At 35.6% G+C, this 27,858-nt stretch overlaps 1 protein-coding gene across 1 annotated transcript in view; it reads right to left on the reverse strand.

Moving 5' to 3' along the window:
• USH2A (usherin) overlaps positions 1–27,858 on the reverse strand; it is a 935,662-nt gene that overhangs the window by 809,898 nt on the left and 97,906 nt on the right. The window contains exons 5-9 of the mRNA XM_005690572.2: positions 27,715–27,778; positions 24,744–25,038; positions 23,664–23,848; positions 22,980–23,201; positions 21,491–21,584 (exon numbers count right to left, since the gene is read on the reverse strand). Of these exons, the coding sequence (XP_005690629.2) occupies positions 21,491–21,584; positions 22,980–23,201; positions 23,664–23,848; positions 24,744–25,038; positions 27,715–27,778 (860 nt within the window). The remainder of the gene's footprint in view (positions 1–21,490; positions 21,585–22,979; positions 23,202–23,663; positions 23,849–24,743; positions 25,039–27,714; positions 27,779–27,858) is intronic.

Below are 27,858 nucleotides of genomic sequence, written 5' to 3' on the forward strand. Positions count from 1 at the left end.
CTTGAGAGTTCTTTGGCCTGCAAGGAGATCTAACCAGTCCATCTGAAAGGAAATCAATCCTGAATATTTACTGGAAGAATTGATGCTGAAGCTGAAACTCCAGTACTTTGGCCACCTCATGTGAAGTACTGACTCATTTGAAAAGACCCTGATGCTGGGAAAGATTGAAGGCAGAAGAGAAGGGGATGACAGAGAGTGAGATGGTTGAATGGCATCACCAACTCAATGGACATGAGTTTAAACAAGCTCCGGGAGTTGGTGATGGACAGGGAAGCCTGGCACGCTGCAGTCCATGGGGTTGCAAAGAGTCGGACACGACTGAGCAACTGAACTGAGCTGAGCCCTGGAAACCCAAAGTAGCCATTACCCCATCCTCAATGAGAAAATTTATAGGTATGCAGGCAGCCCCTGTCTCTATAGGAAGGAAAGGAAGGAATCTGTTCCTAAGTGAGAGATATAAACTGTTCACTTTTCCATGGGGTCACAAAGAGTCTTTTGGACATGACTGAGAGACTAACACACACACACAGTACTACTCACTGAGCTAAAATAATTCATTTGTTAAAACTATTCCCAAACAGCCTAAACAAATTAAAGATCTTTGGAAAGTCTACAAATTGCTCCTTTTTCATCACAAAAAGCCAAACCAGTGTGTTGGAAATTTTTAGAGTCTAAATCTCTGATAATAATAATTGTCCTCAGGCTCTAGTCACAGCTTCCGCTTTCTTTCAGATATAGCAGGAATTGTAATTCAAATGATGCAATTTCAGTATAATTTCTTTTGTCTTTTAGATAGAAAAATCATCATTATAAACGATGAACACAAAAACTTCAGTGCAATCATGTAACTCTTTTTCTTTTCCCCAATAGAAGTTTCGCTGGGTATCTCTAATACTCTAATCACAAAGATATTGTTACACAAACTTGTTAGTTATTTATCATGATATATGGGGTTAGGGGTTGTAGAAGCATAGATAATACTTCCAATTGCAGAAAGAATCCAGACAGAAACTGGCTGAATGCTTTACACACAGTAAGTGATCAATACACGTTTGATAAATACATGAATGTATGGGTGAATGACCTAATAGCTTGCTTATATTTATAACATGCTGCAGGATGGTACCTTAGTATATGTAGTATTTAATTAAACAGTAACATAAAAGGTTTAAAGATAAATGTAATATTTTACCTGCAGAATTTTACCTATGAATTACTATGTAATCTTAACTAGCAAATTTAAAACAATTACCACACATCACCATTGAGAAGACAGAAATGTTCATGTATTTATCCTTTAATGATATATTCCTTTCTCAGTAATTATCTTTCCCCTAGTTAGAAATTCTCATATAATTAAAAAAGAGTCCACAGAAAAATTGTACTTACCTGCTCTCTAGGTTCTGAAATTAATAGCATAAATTGAATAACTATTAATACTATTGGATAGTACTGATCAGACACTGGAGGTGATACAATGATAGTGAATATTTAATATACATAGCCTTTCTATCAATTCAACTATTAACATATGGCGGCTACTTTTAGAAACTTTCTTAATTCATGCATTGCCTTTTCTGTACCTTTTCTGTACCACTTTAGGCAAAGGAGAATGGAGGATTAGAAAACCATCCAATAAAACAAATTTTAGTAATGTGTGAAACAAAGTCTACACCTGCAAAAAATGATATAGGCAGAATTATTCAGACAACTGATTCAGTCCTACACATTGTCTCTGTATAAATATAACTGATAGTCTCTGTGCTTTCAAGTACAGGGCTCCTGACCCTGTGATTTGTGAATATATACCATCTAACTGTCCATAGAATTCTCCAGGCAAGTATACTGGAGTGGGATTCCCTGGTGGCTCAGACTGTAAAGAATGTGTCTGCAATGCACGAGATCCAGGTTTGATTCCTGGGTTGAGATGATCCCCTGGAGAAGGGAATGGCAACCCACTCCAATATTCTTGCCCGGGAAATCACAAGGACAAAGAAGCCTGGCTGGCTACAGTCCATGGGGTCGCTGAGTTGGATACGACTGAGAGACTAACACTTTCACTTTCTTTCACCATCCAGCTATATCTGTTTGCCGAATGAAAAAGAAGCACTTGGGTGATAGACCCTGGAGTCTTACTCATTACTTTTGAATACTGATGGTATTTGGTATTTGATTTTTCCCCTTGAGCTGTCTGCTTTCTTCCCCTCTTCCTTTTTCATTGTTTGACTTTTTCAGAGCACTAAGTAGAAAAGACTCACAAGAAATAGAAGTTCCCCTCAGAATCCAGAAGGAATATTTAAAGATGTGTTCAAGTTTGTGGGCAGTGGCCAAGCCAAAGCAATTCCACTGCTTAATATAATAACTTAAACCTATTGATATGTCAGAAAATTTACCTAGAGTAGAGAACACTTTTGTATAGTATAAACTGCATATTTTGTAAAGAAACAATGGAAAAGAAATGGATTCTATTAAAACGTTCTTTACATGCAACTGTTTCCAATAATATAATACAAATATGGATTCTCTAGATTAAGAAGCATAATCCATTATTTCTGTCCTTTAGTTTAATGAGTAGGCATAAAAATGTATTTGAGTTACTATTTGGATATATAGCCATTTTATATTACAAATTTTACCTAGTGCTAGACATGAGTATTAGATTAATAAATTAAAAATCCTTTTATTCATATAGCCCCATTTAATTTTTCCTTTTAAGATTTAAAATGTCAATGATATTTATATTATTTGTTAATTACAAATTGTTAGCCTCAATCATTTGTTGTATTAAAGTCATCTCCATTTATTATAGTAATTAGTGTCTGCCAGGGAATCTTCTTTGAATTTCATAAATGAAAGTCCTTTAATATTTTCAAATACTTGAATCTGTAATCAAGATGCTATGGTTATACTCTAGCCTAACACTCTTCATATAGAAGACATTTCATAAATATTTCTTAAATGAAGAGAGCAAATAATGAAACTTCACATTAGGACAGTAAATATGTAGAGTAATTATTAATTTTATAATGGTTATTCCATGATGAAGAGTCACCTCCACTGTCTTTACCAATACTATGAATACTTAACATAGGTAATATGTTCTTAATAGATTAATAAATCATTTTAGGAAAATTTTGCTGAAATAAATCCATGCAAAATTAAAAAATAAAACAGCAAATTGTGCTCCTTATTCACCGCCTGACAAAAACAAAATAAAATGCCATGTACATCCCACCTTACCAGTAATATCTGAATTTAGTAATGTTCATTCACAAGTATTTCTTGGTACTTTATTACTTTTAATATAGTGTTATTTTCTATGGTTATAAATATTATATAAATGGTATACTGTATTTTACTAAAACAAGCTTTTTGCACTTCATTGTTTGAGAAATCTAATAATGTTGATGCAATAGCTACATTCATTCATATTCATGGCTGTATTTCATTTAAATACTGGCAAATTATTTTTCAGTGGTGGCAACCTTCCCATCAGTGGCTCATACATCCTCAGTCCCTAACTTACATCCTTGTCAGTATCTGAAACTTTCAGATTTTTTGATCTTTACCAAACTCATGGGTATAAAACATTGTCTCATAGTTTTGGTTATTTTACTGCTGACTAGCAAAAGCTCAGATCTTTTCACAAGATCTTATCTTGGTATGTTTTTCAATTAGTTTATATGATTTGAAAGTTTCCTTTGTTATATTCATTGTGTAGTCCAATATCATCGGCTAGTCTGTAGTTTTTCTTAAAAAGGTAGCTTTTGATGATTAGAAGTTTCTAATTTTTACATAGCCACATTTACCAATTTCTTCTTTTATTAGTTTGTGCTTCAAGTGTCCAGAAGTCATAAAGACATCCTATATTTCCCAAGGGAAAAATGTTGTTTATCTTCATAAATAGATGATATCGGGAAAGGCAAGACCCTGTCACTTACTATATTCCCCAAATTTATTTCCACTATTTTACTTCTCTAATAATCTGTATATTATAATAAGTTCATCAAGTCACAGGAAAAAAAACTGCTCCAATATTATTAGAATTAGATTGAATTTATAACTGGGGAGAACTGACGTGCTTTTGGTATGGAATCTTTCTCTACATGAGCATGTTGTAGTTCTCTATGAATTTAAATCTTATAAATTTTTTTCAATAATGTTTCCACCATATATATAACTTGATAGATTTTCCTTTGGATATTACTATAATTAGTATCTCTGTTTAAATCAAGCTTCCCATTTGCTTTTTGTTATATAAAAGGCAATTGATTTCCATGAGTCTACCCTGTTTCTAGGATTCTTTTCTATACAGTCACCCACTCATGTCTGACCCTTTGTGACCTCCCATGGACTGCCAGGCCTCCCTGTCCCTCACCATCTCCCGAAGTTTGCCCAAGTTCATGTCCATTGCATCGGTGATGTCCTCCAGCCATCTCATCCTCTCATGCCCTCTTCTCTTTCTGCCACCAATCTTTCCTAGCATCAGGGACTTTTCCAATGAGTCGGCTATTTGCATCAGACTGAACTCATTAATACTTAATAATTTGTAGATTTTCTTGCATTTTATGACCAAATCATCTTGCCTTCCGACATTGACAGTTCAATTATTTCTTTTTATTTAATAAATACTTGTATTGACTTATAGTTAATTTACAGTATTGTGTGAATTTCAGGTATACAGCAAAGTGATTCAGTTACATAGGTGTATATACATACATAGTAGTAATAGTGTACCATTAGTCACTCAGTCATGTCCGACTCTCAGCAACCCCATGGATTGTAGCCCTGAATTCCTAATGTACTCCCCACCCCCACTATCCACTTTGGTAACCATAATTTTATTGTCTATGCCTGTAAGTCTATTTCTGTTTTGTAAATAAGTTCACTTGTTTCACATTTTTATATTTCACATATGTGATATCACATGATATTTTTCTTTCTCTGACTTAAGATGATAATATCTAGGTCCATCCATGTTGTCCAAATGGCATTATTTCTTTCCTTCTTATGGTTGAGCAATATTCCATTGTATATACATAGCACATCTTACTTATCCATTTATTTGTCAACAGACATTTAGGTTGCTTCCATGTCTTGGCTATAGTAAATTGTGCTGCTATGAATACTGAGACGTCTGTATCTTTTTGAATTGTTTTCTCTGTATATATGCACAGAAGTAGGATTTGCAGGATCATATGATAACTTTAGTATTTTTAAAGAACCTCCAGACTCTTCACCATAGTGACTGTATCAGTTTACATCCCCACCAACAGTAGTACCTTTTTCTCCATACCCTCTCCAGCATTTGTTATTTGCAGACTTTTTTGATGATGGTTATTTTAACTGGTGTGAGGTGATACCTCATATGTAGTTTTGATTTGTATTTCTCTAGTAATTAGTCATGCTGAACATCTTTTCATCTGTCTGTTGGAATTTTCTCTTTCCAATTCTTTAAGTAATTATTTATTTTTCTTATCATACTGGCTAGATCCTTCAAAAATATATCAAATAACAGGCAATCTTTTTTAAATTTATTTTTTAGATGAAGAATAATTGCTTTACAGAATTTTGTTTTTAACATGAATCCTGACCTAAAGTGAACCACCATTATGTGTACTGTTGTTTAAAGAAATTTGTAGGTTTTTTTTTTATCAGATTAAGGGAGTCTGCTTCAACTATACTGAAAATATTAATCTAGATGGATACTAAATGTTATCAACTATTTTCTCCAAATATATTGAAATGAGCATGTTTTTCCTCCCTTTGTAGGTTAATGTAGTAAATTATATTAATTAATTGTTAATACAAAGTTTCACTTGCATTTGTGGGAGAAACTTGATTTGGCTACCATAAATTATTATTTTTATAAATAGCTATATTTAGTCTGTTATTATTTTTAAAAACTTAGGCTTATGTTCACTAGTGAGAATGATAAAGTTTTCTTTATTTGTAATGTCCTTTTTTGACTTTGTTTCCTGGCCTCCTCACTTCCATTGACAGAATTCAAAATAAAGATATGTGCCCTCAGATAAAAACTTAGCATACTATATATTTAACTTTATATTGCTGTTGACTCTTCTATTCCCACCACCAATTTAAGAGAATATAAAGAAACTCTTCAAGAATAAGAATTGTGGTTTGCTCAGAGATATAAACCTATTTCTCAGTAGATGAGTACCCAATACAATTTTATTGGATTGATGAAAGATTCTTAATTTTAGTTGGCGATGTTTCCTTATTCTATTTTTCTTGATGAATTTATGTAATCATGAAATAATTAAATGCATTCATTCACTGAGAACTATGTACTTAATGCCTACAATGTTTTTTTTTACAATGTGTTCTGATTAAAAATTCTGTATAATATGTCAAAACTATCTCTGTTGATTAATACAAGATCAATGTTTATAAATTTTCTATGTGATCTTGACACACAAAATGTGTATTTTTCACAGCTGGATACAGGAACCTATTAGTTCAGGCTTCAAATTAGTTCAATACTCAGTTACTAAGGTTTTCCTATTTGTGTTTGGACTGGCTGTTTGACCGATTAAAGTCATCTATACTGATAGCAGATTTGTCAATTTCACCTTCCAGTTCTGTCAAAATTTGCTCTATACTTTCGAATCTATAAGATATCTATAAATTTAGAATTGTATTTTTTATCCATTATATGTAATGAATGTTTTATCTCTAACAAATTTTTTAAGACTATTTTATCCAATATGAATATAGTTTAAGTGAGTTTTCTTACATTCTCAAACTTTGTGTGTGCTTGTGTTTTAGGAATGCATCTTACAACCTTAGCATCAGTATCATGTTAAACTGTATTCAAGCCTGTGCTGCGCTTAGTCGCTCAGTCCTGTCCAACTCTTTGCAACCCCATGGACTGTAGTCCACCAGGCTCCTCTGTCCAGAGAGATTCTCCAAGGATGGAAGAATACTGAAGCAGATTTCCATGCCCTTCTCCAGGGGATCTTCCCAACTCAGGGCTCGAACCCAAGTCTCCCACATTACAGGCAGATTCTTTATCACCTGAGCCATCAAAGAAGCCCAAGAATACTGGAGTGGGTAGGTAGCTTATCCCTTCTCCAGGGGATCTTCCAGACCCAGGAATCAAACCAGCGTTTCCTGCATTGCAGGCAGATGCTTTACCAGCTGAGATATCAGGGAAGACCATATGTACTTCAATATATACTATGAGCTCCCCTGGTGGCTCAGTTGGTAAAGAATCTGCCTGCAGTGCAGGAGACCTAGGTTCAATCCCTGAGCCAGGGCATATCCCCTAAAGAAGGAAATGGCAACTCACTCCAGTATCTAGACTGGAGAAATCCCATGGATAGAGTAGCCTACAGGCTATAGTTCATGGGGTAAAATACCCTCCCAGATTTGAAACAAGTGACCTAAGAGCACACGTTGCCTGATTTAAGTTTGTTAAGGTATAATTTTGTGGCCCAGAATGTGGTTAATCTAGTGAATGTTTCATGTGGGCTTGAGAATAACGTGTATGCTGTAATTGTTGGATTAAAGTAATCTACAGGTGTTCACTTAAATCCAGTTGATTGAAAGTATTGTTGAATTCAACTATTTACTTCCTGATTTCCTGCCTACTGGATCTGTCCATTTCTGACAGAGGGGTTTTGAAGTCTCTAACTATGATAGTGACTTCATCTATTTCTTTTTACCAGTTCTATCAGTTCTTACCTTACATATTTTGATGCTCTGTTATTAGGCATATATACATTAAGGATTGTTATGTCTCCTCACAATTGACCCTTTTCCCATTATGTTCAGTTCAGTTCAGGTGCTCAGTCGTGTCTGACTCTTTGCGACCCCATGAATTGCAGTATGCCAGGCCTCCCTGTCCATCACCATCTCCTGGAGTTCACTCAGACTCATGTCCATCAAGTCCGTGATACCATCCAGCCATCTCATCCTCGGTTGTCCCCTTCTCCTGCCCCCAATCCTTTCCAGCATCAGAGTCTTTTCCAATGAGTCAACGCTTCGCATGAGGTGGCCAAAGTACGGGAGCTTCAGCTTTAGCATCATTCCTTCCAAAGAAATCCTAGGGCTGATCTCCTTCAGAATGGACTGGTTGGATCTCCTTGCAGTCCAAGGGACTCTCAAGAGTCTTCTCCAACACCACAGTTCAAAAGCATCAATTCTTCAGTGCGCAGCCTTCTTCACAGTCCAACTCTCACATCCATACATGACTACTGGAAAAACCATAGCCTTGACTAGACGGACCTTAGTCGGCAAAGTAATGTCTCTGCTTTTGAATATACTATCTAGGTTGTTCATAAATTTTCTTCCAAGGAGTGTCTTTTAATTTCATGGCTGCAATCACCATCTGCAGTGATTTTGGAGCCCAAAAATATAAAGTCTGACACTGTTTCCACATCTATTTCCCATGAAGTGATGGGACCAGATGTAATACCCCATTTTATCACTGATAATTTTCCTTTCTCTTAACTGTGCTCTAAAGTTAACATTTCAGTGTTTACTCTAGAGTTTTTTGATTAGCGTTAACATATAAATCTTTGCTCTTTTAATCTTTATGTGTCTTTATATTTAACATGGATCTCTTAAAGACAACACATAGTTTTGTCATGTTTTTTATCTTCTCTGCCAAACCCTTTTAATTGATATTTAGGCCATTAATGTTTAAAGTAATTACTGACATATTTGGAGTAATATCTATTGTATCTGTTACTGTTTTCTATTACTTTCACTCTTTGATTCTATTTTTATCTTCCACTCCTTCTGCTTTTGTTGTCGATTATACATTTTATGTGATTCCATTTTGTCTTTTCTCAGCATGTCAATTATTTTTTACTTTTTAAAAAAAATCAATGTCCTTAGAGTTTGTAATATACATTTACAACTAATTTACAATATTTACAACTTTTCTAAGTCCCCTTTCATATAACACCATACCACTTCATGGGTAGGATAAATATCTTAAAATAGCACTCCTGGGTCCTCTCTTCAATTCCTGGTTGCTATTTAATTTGCTAATACATGAGCATATTATGCTATTATCATTTTTATAAAATTATTATCTTTTAGATCAATTGACATTTAAAATGGCCTTATTTTACTGTTACTTTTCCCTTCTGTAAGTCATCGCTTCATTTGCATAGATCCAAGCTTCTGATTTATATCGCTTTCCTTCTCTCTAATGAACTTTCAACATTTCCTGTAAACAAGTCTACTGATAACAAATTCCCTCAACTTTGTTTCATTTCTCCCTAACTTTCAAGGATTAATCTTTCAGGTTACAGAATTCTAGGTTGCTGTGTTGTATCTCTCAACACTTGAAATATTTTTCTTGCTTACTGGTATCTGAGATGTCGGAAGTAATCCTTATCTTTGTTCCCCTGTAGGTTAGATGGGTTTTTTTCTTTGTAGTTTTTTTTTTTCATGCTTCTCTTCTTTATCTTTGATTTCCTGTAGTCTGACTATGATATGGGGGCTTCCCTAGTGGCTCAGATGGTAAAGACTCTGTCTGCAATGTGAGAGACCTGACTATGAAATATCAGGGTGTAAATTTTTTTAATTTATTTTGCTTGCTATTTTCAGGCTTCCTAGAGTTGTGGGTTGCTATCTGACTTTAATGTAAGAAATTCCCAATCATTATTACTTCAAATATTTCTCCTTTTCCACTTTTTTCTCTTTCTGACATTTCCATTATGCATAGATTATATCTTTTGTAATTATCTCAAAGTTCTTGGATATTCTTCCTTTTTTAACTCTTTCTTCCTCTTTGCTTTTTAGTTTTGGAAGTTTCTATTCACACATTCTCAAGTTCAGAGATTCTTTCATCAGCCTTGCCCAATCTACTAATGAATCCATCAAGGATATTCTTCATTTCTATTGTAGTGTTTTTGATTTCTAACATTTTTTTTAAGATCTTTCTGCTTATATTACCCATTTAATGTTGCATATAATTTTCCCATTAGAACCTGTAGCATATTAATTATAGTTACTTTAAATTCACAATCTGGTAATTCCAACATTTCTACTATATTTGAATCTGGATCTGATGTTTGCTCTGTCTCTTTAAACTGCATTTTTGCCTTTTAGTATGCTAATTTAAAAAAAAAAAAAAAACATAATGATGGATTGGATTGAAGATGCTCCAGAAAAGAAGGCCTTTCGTGAATGTGGTGGTAAGATATGGGATCAGAGAAGTGTTTGATGGCCCAATAATTAGGTCTCAGTCTTTCAGTGAGTGTGTGACAGTCCTTCAATCTGACCTGTTAGGTGCAGCAGGATGGCTAGAGGGGGATGGAATAAGATATTTTCCTTCCCCTTAATTACATTTTTAATGTCCATTTTAATAGTATCTTACTATTTTATAAACTTTACCACATATAATATTATTACTGAGTTTACATTTATTATTTAATATATTATTATTAAACAAGATTATTATTAACCTAGCTTATATATATTGGCTAGTTTACTTGCTCACAGTTCATTTTTGCCTATCAGGCCTTTTTCCTGAAATAATTATATTTCTTTTTAAAATATATCCTTAAAAATTTTCTTTGTGAATCTACACCAGTGGTGAAGTTGATAAATTTTGTCAGACATAAATTGTACTTTTTCCCCTTTGTGTTTAAATGATAGTTTAACTACAAATACAATTCTAGGTTTGTTGGTTACTTTGCCTTTGCACTTCAGAGGTACTATTCCACTGTCTTTTGGCTTCTATTGTGGATTGAGATATCCAAAGTTTCAATTTCTTATAAATTCATATTGGTAAATAATTTATCTTTTTCTCTGGCTACTTTTTAAAATTTACTCTTGGTCTTTGGCAATCATCAGAATCACTATATATTATCAGTGTATTTTTCATAGTCTATTTAGGATTCAGAAGGATCATGTCATTACTTAACTTTTGCCAATTCTTTACCCTTATCCCTTTAAATAACATATGTCTTCATTTTTATATGCTCATCATCTCTGTTCTCTAAAGCTGTCTTAATCTATCCCCTTGCTCCTAACCTCTTTTTCATGTTTTAAACTTACATTTTCAAGGTATTTATGTACATACCTATCTTGGGGAAATAATAAGCGTTTTTCAAAGATTAATAATATTGTCCATGTGTCAGATAGGAAATGAAATTCTTGACTTTGACTCATGAAGTGAACATCTAATGTAGATTCTATAATATAAACTGCCTGAATGCTAGTTACATGAAAATGAATTCATTAGTGTTACAAAACTATAATATAAAATGAAATACATTTAGAGTAAAAAATTTATGTTAGCAAATAGAAAACATAAGTAGTAACGTTCAATGTATAATAAAAATATGACACCAGTTAGTCATGATGACTCATACTTCTGGACTTTAGTTCCATAAAGGAACATACTCTCTAAAATAACAGGAAATACTCATTTACATAAAAATCAATGTAGAGTGTGACGATGGCACCATTCAAATTGTTGAATGGTAGAAAGGGTTATTATATAAAATGTTTTAAGCTGGCTCTGCTATTTATAATACTAACAAAATGCATACTGATAGTTCGATCTTAGTTAATTCATAAAATCCAAGATTAATGTTATAAAAGGGTCACAAATCAGAGCCAAAGAATAAAGGAGTATTCACGGTTACTAATAAATTGCTCCATGAATGCTTGGCCACCCTTGCAGATAATGATGTCACAAAATGATGAAAGAATAGTTAAGCAGCCAACAAAGTGCCAGTGCTTGGCAGAGGCACTGATCATTGCATCATTCTTGGACCAGAGCCCTTGAAAGGTGAACACAGCTATTAAAAGAAAATGAAAAATTCTAAGGATGCAAGTTTCAACTGGTAACACTTCTCTTAAAACTAGATTATGTCAATACTTGAACTCTTAGAACAGGTAAATAAAGTTCCAGATAGGAGGAGAAAAGAATTAATGGCTATATTGTAGCTATCCCACCATGTTATCTGACATATACTAGTTAGTTCCATATACAAGTTTCCAATTCCTAGGTTGCATTTTGCACCTGTGAACTTAACACATATTTTTGAAATTTATAATAGACTTCCTGAGCAGGTGGACCAGAAGTACTTTTTTACTATAAAGCTAATAATATGACTAGTTAGGAAATGATCTGAAAAGAAAAAGGAGTTGGGAGTGGGGTGGGATTTAGAAGTCTATGTACCAAAATAATACTTACTGAATAACTCCTTGATATGAAATTAATCTACAATGACAAAACGGTGGTTTCTTCAAACGGGGTTGGTGGGGAGATATTGACTACAAAGGAGCACAAAAGAGACCTTGCAGAGAGGATAGGTTCTATATTTTGATCAGGGTGGTTATTACAACAAGGCTATACATTTGCCAAAACTCAAACTCAACATTTTAAATGGGTATATTCTATTGTATGCAAATCATGCTTCAAGAAAGTCACTCTATAAAGAAAAACAAGATATTCCTATACGTCAAATTTGGTAAAGAGAACAAGAAACATTTGTATTACTTCTTTTATTTCTGACCATTGATTTCCTACTCTTTATTAGGAACATATTCAACAAAGGCCTGCCTTTGGTATCGATAGCAGGAAAGCATAAAAATTTTGCTTTTGTGAAGATAAAAGGAAAAGTAATTGGTAAAAATACCTGCCACTGGGGCAACAGTCATTCACCCCTCCCACTCTGGACTCAGGCTGACATTAGGATTTAAGGAAAGACTGTAATCAATGCTGCTTTATCTCCAGATGTTGAAGCTGATGTCCTGACTTCAGGAATTGCTTGCTAGAGTTAGCACTCTCCCCACAAACACACACACATACACGACAAAAAGCAAAAAAAAAAAAAACAAACAAAACAAAAAACTGTCTTTTGAATGCACAAGGTTTTTTCCCAATAGAATGAATCCTTACACTACTCTTTGAATTCATCTTAAAAATGACAAATACTTACCTGTATATGAATTTATAATTATCTCAAAAAACTATTTAAAAATTAAAAATACATGTATGCTGCTGGGGCTGCTAAGTCGCTTCAGTCGTGTCTGACTTTGTGCAACCCCATAGACGGCAGCCCACCAGGCTCCCCTGTCCCTGGGATTCTCCAGGCAAGAATACTGGAGTGGGTTGCCATTTCCTTCTCCAATGTATGAAAGTGAAAAGTGAAAGTTGAAGGGTTAATGCAGCCACAATAGGGAAAGTGGAGATGTGCTGCTTGCAAACAGGATGTTCTGCCAAGGAGACAGACACAGCCTTGAGATTAACGGTCCCTTTCTAATAAGGGAACATTCCCTTCTTGTGATAAGGGCTCTGGACAGACTCTGCAGCAGGTCAGAATTTCACTCCCTTTTGCTGTACGATAACATTTATGCACATGTGCTGTACTGAACAAGTTTGGTCATACAGTCTGGAATTCTGCCCAGGGGGGCTATATAAAAATAAACCGCGAGCTTGCTTGCGTGTGCAGTTATTATTTTCCCTCTGGCCAGAGTGTGTCTGTCTCTTGTATGTGTGTCTTGTTTTATGTCATTTCACTCGTAATCTCCAGAAATCTCCTACAGAAAGTGAAGTCACTCAGTCGTGTCCGACTCTTCACAACCACATGGCCTGCAGCCTACCAGGCTCTGTCGTCCGTGGGATTTTCCAGGCAAGAGTACTGCAGTGGGGTGCCATTGCCTTCTTTGAATACATGTATAAGTGACAGTTATTAGTCAAATAACATTAAGCAGTTTAAAACAGTATCAACAATCATATGATCCATTAGAAGCCTGATCAGGGTTTTCAGCCTGATCCTGAAATCTACTTTAAAACATTCAACTCTGCTCAAAAGTCATTGAATAGTATCTAGTCTGCTGGGATTTGTTTGCCATAGATTAATCCTAAAATGGACCAGTAAATTAATTACTCACTGCTTCAGTCATTTGGAGGGAAGAAATGTGACAAATGCTCCAAATTTTTCTCTATTAATGAAATATGCCATTATTATTTATGGTAACCATAATACATTATACGCGAAGCATAATATTGTGTTTAAAGTCTTAAAATTGCCAATTACCATACCAAAATATGTCAGCGTTCCTAGTCCAACCGCACTGAGGAGAATCAGTGAGCCTCCTCGAGATAAGTATTTTAAGTTTCACAAAAAGCAGTAGAATGTTTAAGAAAAAGTAAGTATGACTTTCAGTTCATCTTAGAATCAATGGTATCTTTGGTTACAGATATTGAGTTGTTTTGGGTTATTTGTTAGTTGTTGTTGTTTTTTTTTTTTTAACTTTATGAATGGACAAAATAAATAGGAGCAATGAAATAGACTGCTGATCTTACTATACCCAGAATAATCAATAAAGTGTTCTAACTGCTAGTATAAGTCTCAAATATTAGAGTAAGTTTTTTATTTTTTAGGGTTTACAAGCTTAAAAGTGTCTGAAGACCAGATAGTTAACATGAATGAGGTCACCAAGATATAAGGCTAAGGATAGTAGTAAATACAGTGCCAAGTGAAGAGTGATAATGCTCTAGAGAGGGTAACTGCTACCATGAGTTAGCCAGCTGTTACCATGGGGAATGGGGGCAGTGCTGGACTACTTTCTAATTAAGAGAACTCAGAGATGTAATAAAAAGATGGAAGGAAGGAAGGTGAAAACTCTTCTTGGAAACTAAAAGACTGAACACTGTTCCCACCTGAGGACCACCAGTTTGCAACATCAATTTTACAAGCAAAGAATATTTACAGAAAACTCTCTAGAATGACTATGTATATGAACACACTTCTGATTTCACCATTCCATTCCCCCAATTTCATTCATTTTCACTTCTGCTAAAAACACTTTCTCATAGGACTGACAACTGCCAAGAACTGGCATATTCTCAAGGCTTACGTTTTCATCTGTTTGCCAAATGGCTGTAATATAAGTCACAAAAGTCCTGTTTATTGAGTAATATTATTAATGGCTAGCATAATACTATGAAATTGAAGACACTCCTTTTGGATTATGTCCAGATCTTTAAAGAGAACATTGTTTCCAATAGGATATGAATGGCTTATATTAAAACTTGTTATTTAAAAAGTGGAACAATGTGAAAAACACTTGAATATTTTCAAATTATTGTAGGGCAAATTTTTCAGACATGTCCCACATGTAATAAAATATCTAGAATGATAACAAAAGAAAAGGTCCTGCTATGAATACCTTACAAAATCATTTTTAATTTTCAACACACTATTGAAAATATCATAGGACTAAGAAATCATTCAGCTTAACAGTTTATTAACTTTTTCCCTTCAGTTGCATTTGGGAAGGAAGTGAATGATATTTGTTGCTCTTCTATTTATGGTACAATTCATGAATTATCAAAATACTACAAGAAGGAAGATAACATAAAAGTCAACTTTTAAATTTTTGTTTTAAAAAAGCACTTAGTGTTTAAATAAGAAGCATGAAAGCATATTCTCAACATAAATTATAGTTAATTATTTTACTAGTTCATAATTCAACAGTCACCACCTGAGACCAAGTCTGAAAATCCCAACTTGACTTCTGAAACCAATCATGAGCCTTGACTTATTTAATGGCTCTATTTTTAAGAGGAAGCATGAAATCACCCAAGAATCATAAGATATCAGTCACTGAACTGTGAGCATTTAGAGAGAGAAAAAGGAAAAATATGGGATGGGGCATGAAGAGGAAGGGAGACGGGGATGAGAAAAGGGGAGAGGAACTAACTAGCCAAAATAAAGCAAGAGAAGCTCAAAAAACAATGTATCGAATAAAAGTAATAGGCAGTCCTCAGTATTCATTTACTAGACCTATTCAGATCTAAGTGTCCTACTCAATTCATCCCAGAGCATTTTTTAATTGAGTTATTAGTGGGCTTGGGGAGGAGGAGTGAGGTTATAAAAGAAATTACTGACTGCAAAAAAAGAAGTGTCTATTTTAAATGATCAAAAGGAGACAACACTAAGAAAAACAGTATAGTGAAGTCGCTTAGTCATGTCTGACTCTTTGCGGCCCCATGGACTGTAGCCTACCAGGCTCCTGTATCCATGGGATTTTCCAGGCAATAGCCCTGGAGTGGACTGCCATTTCCTTCTCCAGGGGATCTTCCCAACCGAGGGATTGAACCCGGGTCTTCCACATTGTAGACAGACGCTTTACCATCTGAGCCACCAAGGAAGTCAAGAAAAACAGTATAAATGTCACTGTAATATCAAGAGCAAATCAAATTGCCCAAAATTTAAATAACAATTACAGCTGAATAAAGAGTGAATCAATGAAGTTAATTCAAATAATTTCCTTCTACAACAATATGGTAAGCCATATAAGCATTAAAATCAATGTTTAGAGACTTTTTCATGATATACTAATACAATCACACTCAAAGACTCCAGTGTTAGATATCTGAAAAAATATAGAAGATTCTTTCTTTCAAATCGATTAACTAGTGGCAAAGACTAAATGTATAAATTTAAAAATCAGCAATATAAATCCATGATCTGGAGTATAGGTTCAAATGGACATCTGAATTAGAATGTGGAAGTTTTGGTTTGAGCACATAGAAAGAAAGGTGGCTATAATCAAATCAAAGACCCTACGTTGAAACACAAGATTAGCAAGACATTCTAAATGTGCCAGAGGAATGTTACATCTCAGGAAATATTCTTGCCATTGAATTATACACACTAATGCTGTGGTTGAAAACAAATTAGATTAACAATATCAGAAGACAAAAATGGAGTTTGTCAAATCCTTTACAGATGGTTTTTAAAACAAGATATCCCATGAAATTCTGAAACAAACTACACAGACAAGTGAAGTGACCAACAAAACACAAGTCGGGGGAAGATCTAGAAGGCAGGAAAGCATGCAAGTCACCTAAGAGTCAAGAGACAGTGCTGCCATTTTAAAAGCTAAAATACACTAATGTAGAATCTCATATTTATATAACAAAAGATACAAATATAACCATTCCATACTCTTGTCAATGAAGAACACCTTTTTAGAATGATAACTACATAAAGTAATCCATTGTATTTACAACTTAAATTTAGTACGTGTGAATGTGTTAGTTGCTCAGTCATGTCTGACTCTTTGTGACCCCATGAACTGTGGCCCACCAGGCTCTTCTGTCCATGGGATTTCCTAGGCAAGAATACTGGAGTGGGTAGCCCTTCTCTTCTACAGGGGATCTTCTCTCTACCCAGGGATTGAACCTGGGTCTCCTGCACTGCAGGCAGATTCTTTACTGCCTGAACCACCAGGGAAGCCCTTAATTTAATATACACATGGCCACGTACTGCTGCTACTGCTACTGCTAAGTCGCTTCAGTCATGTCTGACTCTGTGCGACCCCATAGATGCCAGCCCACGAGGCTCCCCCATCCCTGGGATTCTCCAGGCAAGAACACTGGAGTGGGTTGCCATTTCCTTCTCTGCATGGCCACATAATCCTCCAAAAATTTTGTACTTGTTGGGAGTTCCACCAATGTTATATTAAAAATTCGTATTCTCTCAAATCTAAATGTCATCAATTTTGAAATTTGTTGCTAATCTGATAGGCTAAAAACAAAATTTTATTATAATCTGTACTTTCCTAATTAAAACTGAAGTTGGTAAACTTTGATGAATTTGTTGAAAATTGTCTTCTTTGTGAATTGCTTGTTAATATATTAGCCCCTTAATATTATTGCCTTCGACAGCAAGGATATCAAACCAGTCAATCCTAATGGAAATCAACCCTGAATATTCATTGGAAGGACGGAGGGGAGCCAGCGTGAGGAATCCCGCCCGTGGCAAAGGTCATGAGGAAGGAAGCTTGACAAAACGAAGGGTGTGATCAGGCTTCAGGGGTTTCCCCTGAAATTTCCTGAGCATCCACCCCCAAAAACCAGAGTCTGCCTGCTTTACTGTGTTATGCTTTCCACCTACTCTTCTGACATAAACAGGGGGCTGTACCCCACCACACACCTTTTTCTGGAAAAAGTTAATTTAGAGCTTTTAGATAATAAATCTCCTGGGCATAATAAGAGTGTTTCAATCCAAAAACCCCTCTGATGGCTTTCTAGCCTGCCTACCGGAATCTTACAGCTGCGCATGTGATTGTTGGAAGCCTCCCGACCGCAGGAGGCACAGGAAGCTTAAAACATCCTAGGAATGTAGGGGTTTCCAAGGAGTCAAAATCATAAGAATAGGACTGATTAAAGGTTTCATTCGTTGAGCCAATCTTGCTGCCAAATTTTCATATCTTTTATTTCTAGATATAGTTGGTATATAGAAACAACAGGTAGTAGACCTGGTATTAGCAACATTAGACCTTTGAGTTAAGTACTTTCTTTGTTATAACCCATTGCACCTTTGTTCTACAGGAATATAACTTTATTTAGTACTTTGAGGGTGATGCACAGTAAAGAAAAAAACTCTTCTAGGGAAAAAGAGTTTTTTTGGTTGATAGACATTTATCTAGGAAGAGAGCCATAAAAATGTTAACAGGCCTCTTCGCCAGAAGATAATGTAAACCACTTGAGATCTTTTGTATACAGGAAGGTATGCAAAAAGAAAGCCTGGTCTCAATGATGGTCAGGACTGCTGCCCCTGCATAACTCTGCATATTCCATTATTTATTTATGCACAACTTGGGGTATATACACTGATTTTGAAAATAAAGTTGTGAGTCTTGCACCGATGCTGGGCTCCCCCACATCGTTCTTTTCTCCCCTTTTCCAGCTGAATTCCCATCTGGAGCGCGGAGGCTCGCCAAGTCTACTTACTTGCCCTGGCTTCTAAGATCCACACAAGAGGGAGCCCAAGGCGGGGCACCCTCCACTACTCAAGTGGGCACCGGTGGCCTAACATAGATGATGCAAACCTCTTGTCTTGAGGTTTTATTAGTTTTCTGCATAAACCAAGTTATTCAGCCTCTTTTCTCCACTAATTTTCCTACTACACTATTCTTTCCTAATCTCTTTATATTTCTAATTTAATAGTCCTTTCCCAGACTCCAACTCCATCCCCGCTTCGAATTCCCTGGATCCACCGGGGCTGGACCTGGCAAAGGACTAATGCTGAAGTTGAAGCTTCAATACTTTGGCCACCTGTTTAAAAGAATCAGCTCATTGGAAAACACCCTGATGCTGGGAAAGACTGAGAGCAGGACAAGAGGGCAGCAGAGGATGAGATGTTTAGATGGCATCACTGACTCAATAGACTTGAGTCTGAGCACTCTGGGAGATAGTGAAGGACAGGGAAGCCTGGGGTGCTGCAGTCCATAGGGTTGCAAAGATTTGGACATGACTGAGTGACTAAACAACAAATATTATTAATTATTTTCCTTAGTATTCTTTAAGCATTCTTCTTTGTATATTAGAGATTGTGACATAATAAAATACATATTTTTGGTCTCTGGCACACAGCTCCTAAAACTCTTGTAATTTCCTTACTGGTAAGAGTTATAGGGGCATATTTTGTTATAAACTTGGTTTCTATTCCCGGTTCCTAAAATAGTTCCAGAACAAAAATGTAAAAAAATATCTTTTTATATTCATAACAAGTCCCTATCCACATGAGTTTATTTTAACAAGATGATTTTTGGAAACACCTTAACGATAAGGGCTGGTGCCAGCAAAGACACCCAAGTGGTCAGAGGGATGGAACTTTCCACGTCACCTCTAGATCTCCAGGGAAGTGAGAAGGGCTCAAGGTCAAGTTCAATGGCCAATGATTAGATCAATCATGTGTAGTGAAGTATCCATAAAAAGTCTATCTGAAAAGGCTCTGAGAGCCTGCAGACTGCTAAACACATAGAAGAGCTGAGAGGGTGGCATGCTCAGAGAAGGCATGGAAACTGTTCCCCTTCCTCCTGACCTTCTCTTTGCATCCCTTCCATCTAGCTTGCTTGAGTTGCATCCTTTTATAATAAATGGTTATCTAATAAGTAAACTATTTACTTGAGTTTTGTGAGCTTTTCTAGCAAATTATCAAGCCCAAGGAGTGTATTAGGGGAACTTAGCTACAAATTAGTAGCTAAGTCGGACAGAAGTTGTAGTTAACCTGGGGACTCACTACTTGCAGTTGGCATCTAAAGTGAGTGATGTCTTCTAGGATTAAGCTCCAAACCCATAAGGTTTGTGCTAATTCCAATTAGTATCAGAACTGAATTAAATTGTAGGACACCCAGTTGGTATCCATAGAGAACTGAATTGCTTGGTGTAGGAAAAAAACCATATATCTGGTGTCAGAAATGTGATCTGTAGTTGTAGGTAGAATAGTGTGTGTTTCCTTTTTAGAGGGATCTCAAATCTTTATCTGTTAAATATTTTCAATCAGCCCCATCACTTATCACTATTGTGCTTAGTCGCTTAGTAGTGTCTGACTCTTTGTGACCCCACGGACTATAGCCCGCCAGACTCCTCTGTCCATGGGGATTCTCTAGGCAAGAATACTAGAGTGGGCTGCCATGCCCTTCTTCAGGGGATCTTCCTAACCCAAGGATCAAACCCAGGTCTCCCGCATTGCAGGTGGATTCTTTACCATCTGAGCCACCAGAGAAGCCCTCACTTATAAAGAATACTTGTATGACAGAACATCAGTACTTTTTTATGACTCATGATATGCTTCTTGCTTTTGTATTTCATATGTTTTGCTTATATAGACCCCACCTGAAATTTAGAAAGTGTTCTAATATTTATTTTCATAAATTTACAGTTGTTTTTACATTTAATTCTTTAAGCACCTAGATTTTTGTACATGTCATGAGGTAGGCAACTTTATTGTCTTACAAATTGGCAGCCAATTGCTTCAAACACCATTTATTGAAGATGCCATACTCTTTACTTTTATTTCCGCTGTAACCCTGTTTCTGCTGCTGTAACCCTCTTTCATATCATCTATCACTGATGTTTATGTTGAATATCTATTTCTAACAAATTTCTCTTAATTTTTTTCCATTTATTTCTTATTCCTAAAGATAAAGCTAAATTTCCACTTCAAGTATGAAACTTACCCTGATGATTAGAGACAAACTAAGGCAATGTAACTTCTAAGTGATTTTACTATAGATTTTCAAATTAACTACTAATTAAAATTCCTGATATCAGCAATAAATTAAACTTGATTGATGCAATCACATAAAGATCTCTTTATATACCTTTGCACAAATATACCCTTTAGGTGTAGCAATCTGATCCTTTTCTTAGTTCCATCTATTTATATGCCTTAAAAGTTGTTTTATAGAATATGATAATGCTGATGAAACAGAAAAAAAAAAGGAAAAATAAAATCTCTGGGTTTAGTATTAGTTGTTATTTCTCCCACAGAGTATTTTTAAATAAAGTTTTCAACTTTACTCATAGCTTTCATTTTTCTCTATGAAAATGTTTTCTGAAATAATTAAGTTTAAGTTCATATCAATTTACTTGTACTCATAAGGAGAAGTTAGACCAAGTCAAGTTTAAAGGATTTATATTCAACATCCCACCCACGTTTCTGAGATTCCCATGCATAAACAGAGAACTCACATGAAGTCCTTCAGTGAAACTTTCCTGAGAGCAGAGGCATCTGTAGGGCTGGCTTGTTGTGTCACAGCTATTGGCATGACCGTAGCACTGACATCTGTGGACGTGAGCATCAAACAACTCCTTAGAAACACCAGCTCAACTGTGAGTATATTTAAAGATCCATGTATGTATCCACCATACAAATTTAACAACAAGAGGCAAAGTTTATTATCCAATACAAAATTCAGTTCCTCTTTAATCATATGGATAATATTCATAGCAGTTTTAAATTAACACTGAAGTATTGAAAGGATTTTCATCAATATCCAAACCATACTGTTTGTGAAGTTGATTTTCAAACTCATTCTGAGTTGTTTGTACCAATATTAACCATGTGGCAAACTGTCATGAAAAGACATTTACTGAAACTACTGAAAACACAATTGAGACTACAAAGTTCAGAATAAACTGAAGAGTAAAGTTAACACATTTCAATTTGTCTTTTTCCTCAAAATTAGATGGTGAAAATTTAATAGCTATTTTTGCATTGTGCTATAACTTAACAAATAACATTTATATGTTGATTTTCCAGTCTGCTTTTGAATATGTGCTTTATTCACAGGATATATCATTCTTCTGCTGCTAAGTCGCATCAGTCGTGTCCGGTTCTGTGTGACCCCACAGATGGCAGCCCCCCAGGCTCCCCCATCCCTGGGATTCTCCAGGCAAGAACACTGGAGTCGGTTGCCATTTTCTTCTCCAATGCATGAAAAGTGAAACGTGAAAATGAAGTTGCTCAGTCGTGTTCGACTCTTCACGACCCCATGGACGGCAGCCCACCAGGCTCCTCCGTCCATGGGATTTGCCAGGCAAGAGTGCTGGAGTGGGGTGCCATTGCCTTCTCCTAGCACAAACCAATTTTAAGCAGAGTCTATATATGCAGCATTTCCATACTAGGGAGTACACTATCTTGTAGTTTTCCAACTATTCATTTGTTTAACTTTGTTCTCTACTAGAGCCAGATATTTATAAATTACTTAGAGTGTCCTATAATTTTCCTTTATTCCTTTATAGGAAAACAGAGATTCCTCATAAAACTGTGAACTTATGAAGATCAAGCTCAGTACTTACAAACTAGCTGGTACTACAGTTGTAACTTCAAATCTAGCTTCTTCTGTTTGATTTCAAGAATACTTGAAAATTATATTCCAGAAAAAAAATAAGCAAAATATTTGGCAATTCTTTTCTAAGTTGGATTCAGGGTATCATAACTTCTAAACCCAACAGCTTTTGAAAATTGATTTCCTAACAATGTGATATTATGTATGGCAAAGACTGACATACAAATCTCCCCCCAAAATCTTAGAATAGGAAATAATTTCAATACATGGAGACTGGAATTTGGTTTCCTCTAAAAGGCAAATGTATTTTTAAATGAGTATGACAAAAATTTGTTGGAAACAAGATTCATCATGAAAAGCACACTCAGAACCTTGGCCATGAACACTACCTTCCAGTGATGGTGATTTCATTGACCCCATAGTATCTGTGTCTGGGGCTGACAGCAGTCTCAGTTGTGTGGTACTGTCCATGGAAATGAAGTCGTACTTGTGTGGCCTTAACGAACTCTTGAAGTGATGGGGTAGTATAGAAATTATTGTATCCAGGACGCTGATTTTGTCCAGGTGTTAGGATGCTAAAGGTGACATTCCCACAGGAATATGGAGTAAAACTGTTGATGAAATTTGAAATCATGAAAAGCTATTCATATTTTTGACAAAGCAGACATTATAACAGTAATAGCTTGAATTCTTCATTCTTGGACACAAACATTTCATAGACTTTATATACAAGCAATATGAGAGCATCCCGGAAAAAATAGTAAAACATTTCCCTGAGGACATAATAAAAATCCTATTAATATATATAACTTGGTAGCTAATCTGAAAATCAATTTTAAAGCACAAGTGAGACTGTAAGCAAGAGATACTCTATAAAGTCTTACGGGAATTTTAAATATTGTTTAAAACTCAGCTTAAGGAATAATCTTAGAAAAATCTTCCTCAAGAAAACTGGTGGTAGAGGAAGTCTCTACCAATTTAGCTAGCCTGCATGCAGGTTACTACTGTACATTAGTCTATTCAAATTAACTCCTAAGTGCAATCAAAGATAATACTTTAAAAAACATTCATACTTGGGAAGTTGAAGACAGTTGACAGAATCAGAAGTTTCCAAATCTCCATTGTTTTTCATTCTGAAAGTGCTGCAATTTCTAGCAAAATACTGCCAATCCTCCCAATCTAGGCTGTCCTCCTTTTTCCTCTGAATCCTTATTGCTGTTGGTTGTGGACTAGAGAACTGAATGATAATATAAAATACCTGAAAATGAATGTTAATTGTCATTGAAGTTTTAAGTTTGACCCCATCAGTATAAATCAAACCACGGGAATTGTTATGTTCAAACATAATACCTTACTTCCTTATAAAGACAATTACCAAATATTTATTAGACATTCAGAAATTCCATAGTCCTACAGTAAAGGTGACACATTTTATAATTGCATATATGTCCCTCAAGGATTTTATAAAGTGGAAATTAATACATTTGATATAAAGACATGAACAAAACATTACTTCTATAAAATAATTGTTATCTGTTTCTTCTTACAGTTATTTACAATAAGGACTGCAGTTTTTATTAATTTGTGCTACTTAATATTGAAAAGAATGTTTCCATATTTCATATGATTTTGATACAAATCTCTAGAAAATTAGGGACTGTATATCTTTGAAATATTTTTATTTTATAGGTTACAATACACTACTTTGATAAGGTAATGGTCAATTGCCTAATTCAGCTGTCACTTTATAGCTGGTTAAATTGTTTCCCCAAATAGGTGTGTTCAAGTACTAACTCTTGATACTTGTGACTGCAACCTTATTTGAAAATACGGTCTTTGCAGATATAATTAAGGGTCTCAAGGTGAGGTAATCCTGGATGTACAAGGAAGAGGGCCATGAAAAATGGAGACAGAGATTGGAGTTATGCTGCCATAAACCAAGAAATGCCAGGAGCCACCAGAATCTGGAGAAGGCAAGGAAGGATTCTTCCCTACAGCCTTTAGAGGGAGCATGGCCTTGTCAACATTGATTTCATACTTCTGATATTCAGAACTGTAAGAGAATAAATTTATGATTGCAAAACTGTTAAATGTGTGGTAGCTTGTTGAAATATGCACAGGAAACTAACACACACCCCACTGTTACAAATTACCTGATACTGTCCATTTTCCAAATCTATGGAAATGGTCACTCCTTGACTAAGCTGGGTCATGTTTGTAAACACATGTGACACCCATGAAGTACCAACGTTGTTATCATTGACAAAAGAAAGAGGATGGGCTTCAGGACTCAGCCGTAACACCCTGTTTCTCGTTGTGTCTTCTGCATCACTAGGAATGCAGAACCGCTGTTCCAAACGATGGACACGAGGGTGGCTGCCAGGGCAACGGCAATGTGACTGGATATGCAATCTGGGTAGATCTCCGGAGAAAACTTCCTGAATCTCTCTGTAGGAGTCAAGAGGAAGATAGTAAGGACCAGTAATTCAAGAGTGACAGGACTTCGAAGAGGTGTTACCAACGACTATCAGTATCTTGATATTTTGATTTGCAGACATTTAGCCTTAATAGTTTTCTAAACACAACATAAAGTCAAAGTCATTCCTAGTCAAACATATGCAATCTCAAAAACTGTATATCAAAAACAGTGCATTTTTTAAAATGAGGTATAGTTGATTTACAAAGTTGTCAATTTCTGCTGTATAGCAAAGTGATTCAGTTACACATACACATACATATACATTGTTTTTTATATTCTTTCCCATTCATAGTTTATAGCAGGATATTGAATATAGTACCCTGTGCTGTACAGTAGGACCTTGTTATTTATCTGTTCTAAATATACTAGTTTGTATCTGCTAATCCCAAACTCCCACTATATCCTCCCTTAAACCCTGTGCCCTTGGTAACCACAAGATACCGCAAGTAACCACAAGTCTATTCTCTGTGTAAAATCAGCACATTCTTAAGGGTTAATTTTGTACATCAAGAAGCATGTACAAGTCCTTGGCTGATTATCAAGATATTTGTTAAAATATAATACTTTACTGTGCCTTTTTGATTAAAAGAAAGGCAACATTAACTAAGATTGTTAAGCTAACTTATCACTATAAGTGAACAATAATGTATTGAAAATAATGAGTTATAGATAGGGTCCCCCATTCATCCATGGAAAGAATTAAGAAAATTATTTTATCTGCTGTTATTTTAGGAGAAGGGACTGGAGCCAAACCCATTTGTCAATGGTTTCCTGTGACTCATCAGTACAGATTCTGGCACCCTAAAATGCTTCAATGGCTTCAGATCATATGGACACTGCCAACAGTCAAAGAAGAATGCCAATTTCAGGCAGATATATTTAATTTTTCCATTAAGGGCAATACACTGATACAGAGCAAAATCAGTCATTTTATTTATAAGCATCTCCCACATAATGCCTTTCCAGACATTTCAGGTAGGCCAACCCCAGCAAGCCAGGTCTAAGTAGAGAGCAAGCCAGGTCTAAGTTGAGAGATCAGACTTCTCTCAGACCCCACTAAGGGCAAATGGAGGAGGCGGACACCTTTTTCACTCGCTTAAAACACAGAACGGCACACCTTCTTTAAATCTCACTCATACTTTTCACTTGACATCATGTGTTGCACAGGGCCAACAGTGACCATGCAGGTAAATGTTTATCTGAGCAAAATCTTTATTAGCGATGCTGCTCTTCAGAATTTTAGACAAAAGTGATCTAAATGATTGTGAGACGAGTGGCCATAAATCTCCCCAAGAAAGTGTTTCGGTGTTACAGCACCCTATATTCAGGCATCTCTGGATCATATAGACCAACTAAAAGAATCTGTATATTGTTAATGGACATAAGATCATCACTTCATCTCAAGAGCAATGCCTCTCAAATTTACAAGAACTAGTTCTGTCATTGGAAATTCACCATACTAATCTACATTTCCCTTGAAGAAAAATGAATAAACATTCTTCTTCTGCAAGTGAATAAGATCAACGTATTCAAACAATGATGTAATATTATATCATCAAATCATAACTCAGGAAACAAACTTCAGAGGATATCTCAGGCTGAATTTTCCTTGAACTTTCTGAGGAGAATGGAAATATGCATGCCTTAAAAAACACCTAAGAAAGACTTCCTACCTATTCTCAAGATGAAGAAATACTTCAATAAATATAGCCCAAGTCCACACAATGATTTGTTCACTGGAAATAGAAATATATAACAATACTTCAAATGACTTACTCTTTTTGTCTCTAAGTCTAGTAGTCCAGTGTCTTGAGGTTTTTCTACACATCAGTATAAGTGCTCATTTCCTTTGTTCTACATTCTCTAGTACTTACAAATTCAGCAAAGCAATTTTAAAAGGCAGATATAGCGGTTTCTTAAGTATCAGAAACAACTTCAAAGAGAACATTTAAACAAATGTATAAGGGGCTTCCCTGATAGCTCAGCTGGTAAAGAATCTGCCTGCAATGCAGGTGACCCTGGTTTAATTCCTGGGTCGGGAAGATCCCCTGGAGAACGGAAAGGCTACCCATTCCATTATTCCAGCCTGGGGAACTCCATGGACTATACAGTCCATGGGGTCACAAAGAGTCAGACACTAGTGAGCAACTTTCACTTCACTTTTATCCCAAATTACAGGTTTCCCTCGTGGTTTAGTGGTAAAGAACTGGCATGCGAGTTCAACCCCTGGGTCAGGAAGATCCCCTGGAGAATGAAATGGCAACCCACTTCAGTATTCTTGCTTGGGAAATTCCATGGACAGGGGCCCTTAGTGGGCTACAGTCCATGGGGTCTCAAGAGAATCAGACATGACTTAGTAACAAAACAACAACAACATCCTAAATTATACACTACTACTTGTTCAAAATCTAGTTTTCTTAGAAGAAATCATTTTTACAGAATTTGATCAATTTTATGTTATGAGTTACCTACAGAGTAGCACTAGTGATAAAAACCATAGACTAAGCCAAAGCAAACACTAAAAACATTAATTAGATGATGTTCACCAAATACTGCAAAGGCGGAAAATTCTAAAATATTCATGATATTCTCACTTAAATGAATTTATTCTTACACTTCAGGTGTAAAATTTTCAATCAGCTTACCTGTTTGTAAGTGCCACTTGGTATAATCGAAAATCTTGCATTCTTCCAACAAACTGCTCTGAACCTATAAAATATATATATAAATATGAAATCTCAGTTTTCCAAGCAATGTCTGACAAATGTTCAAGTGAAATTCTTTTAAAG

Source organism: Capra hircus, chromosome 16 (assembly GCF_001704415.2).
Source record: "Capra hircus breed San Clemente chromosome 16, ASM170441v1, whole genome shotgun sequence".
Lineage (NCBI taxonomy): Eukaryota > Metazoa > Chordata > Mammalia > Artiodactyla > Bovidae > Capra > Capra hircus.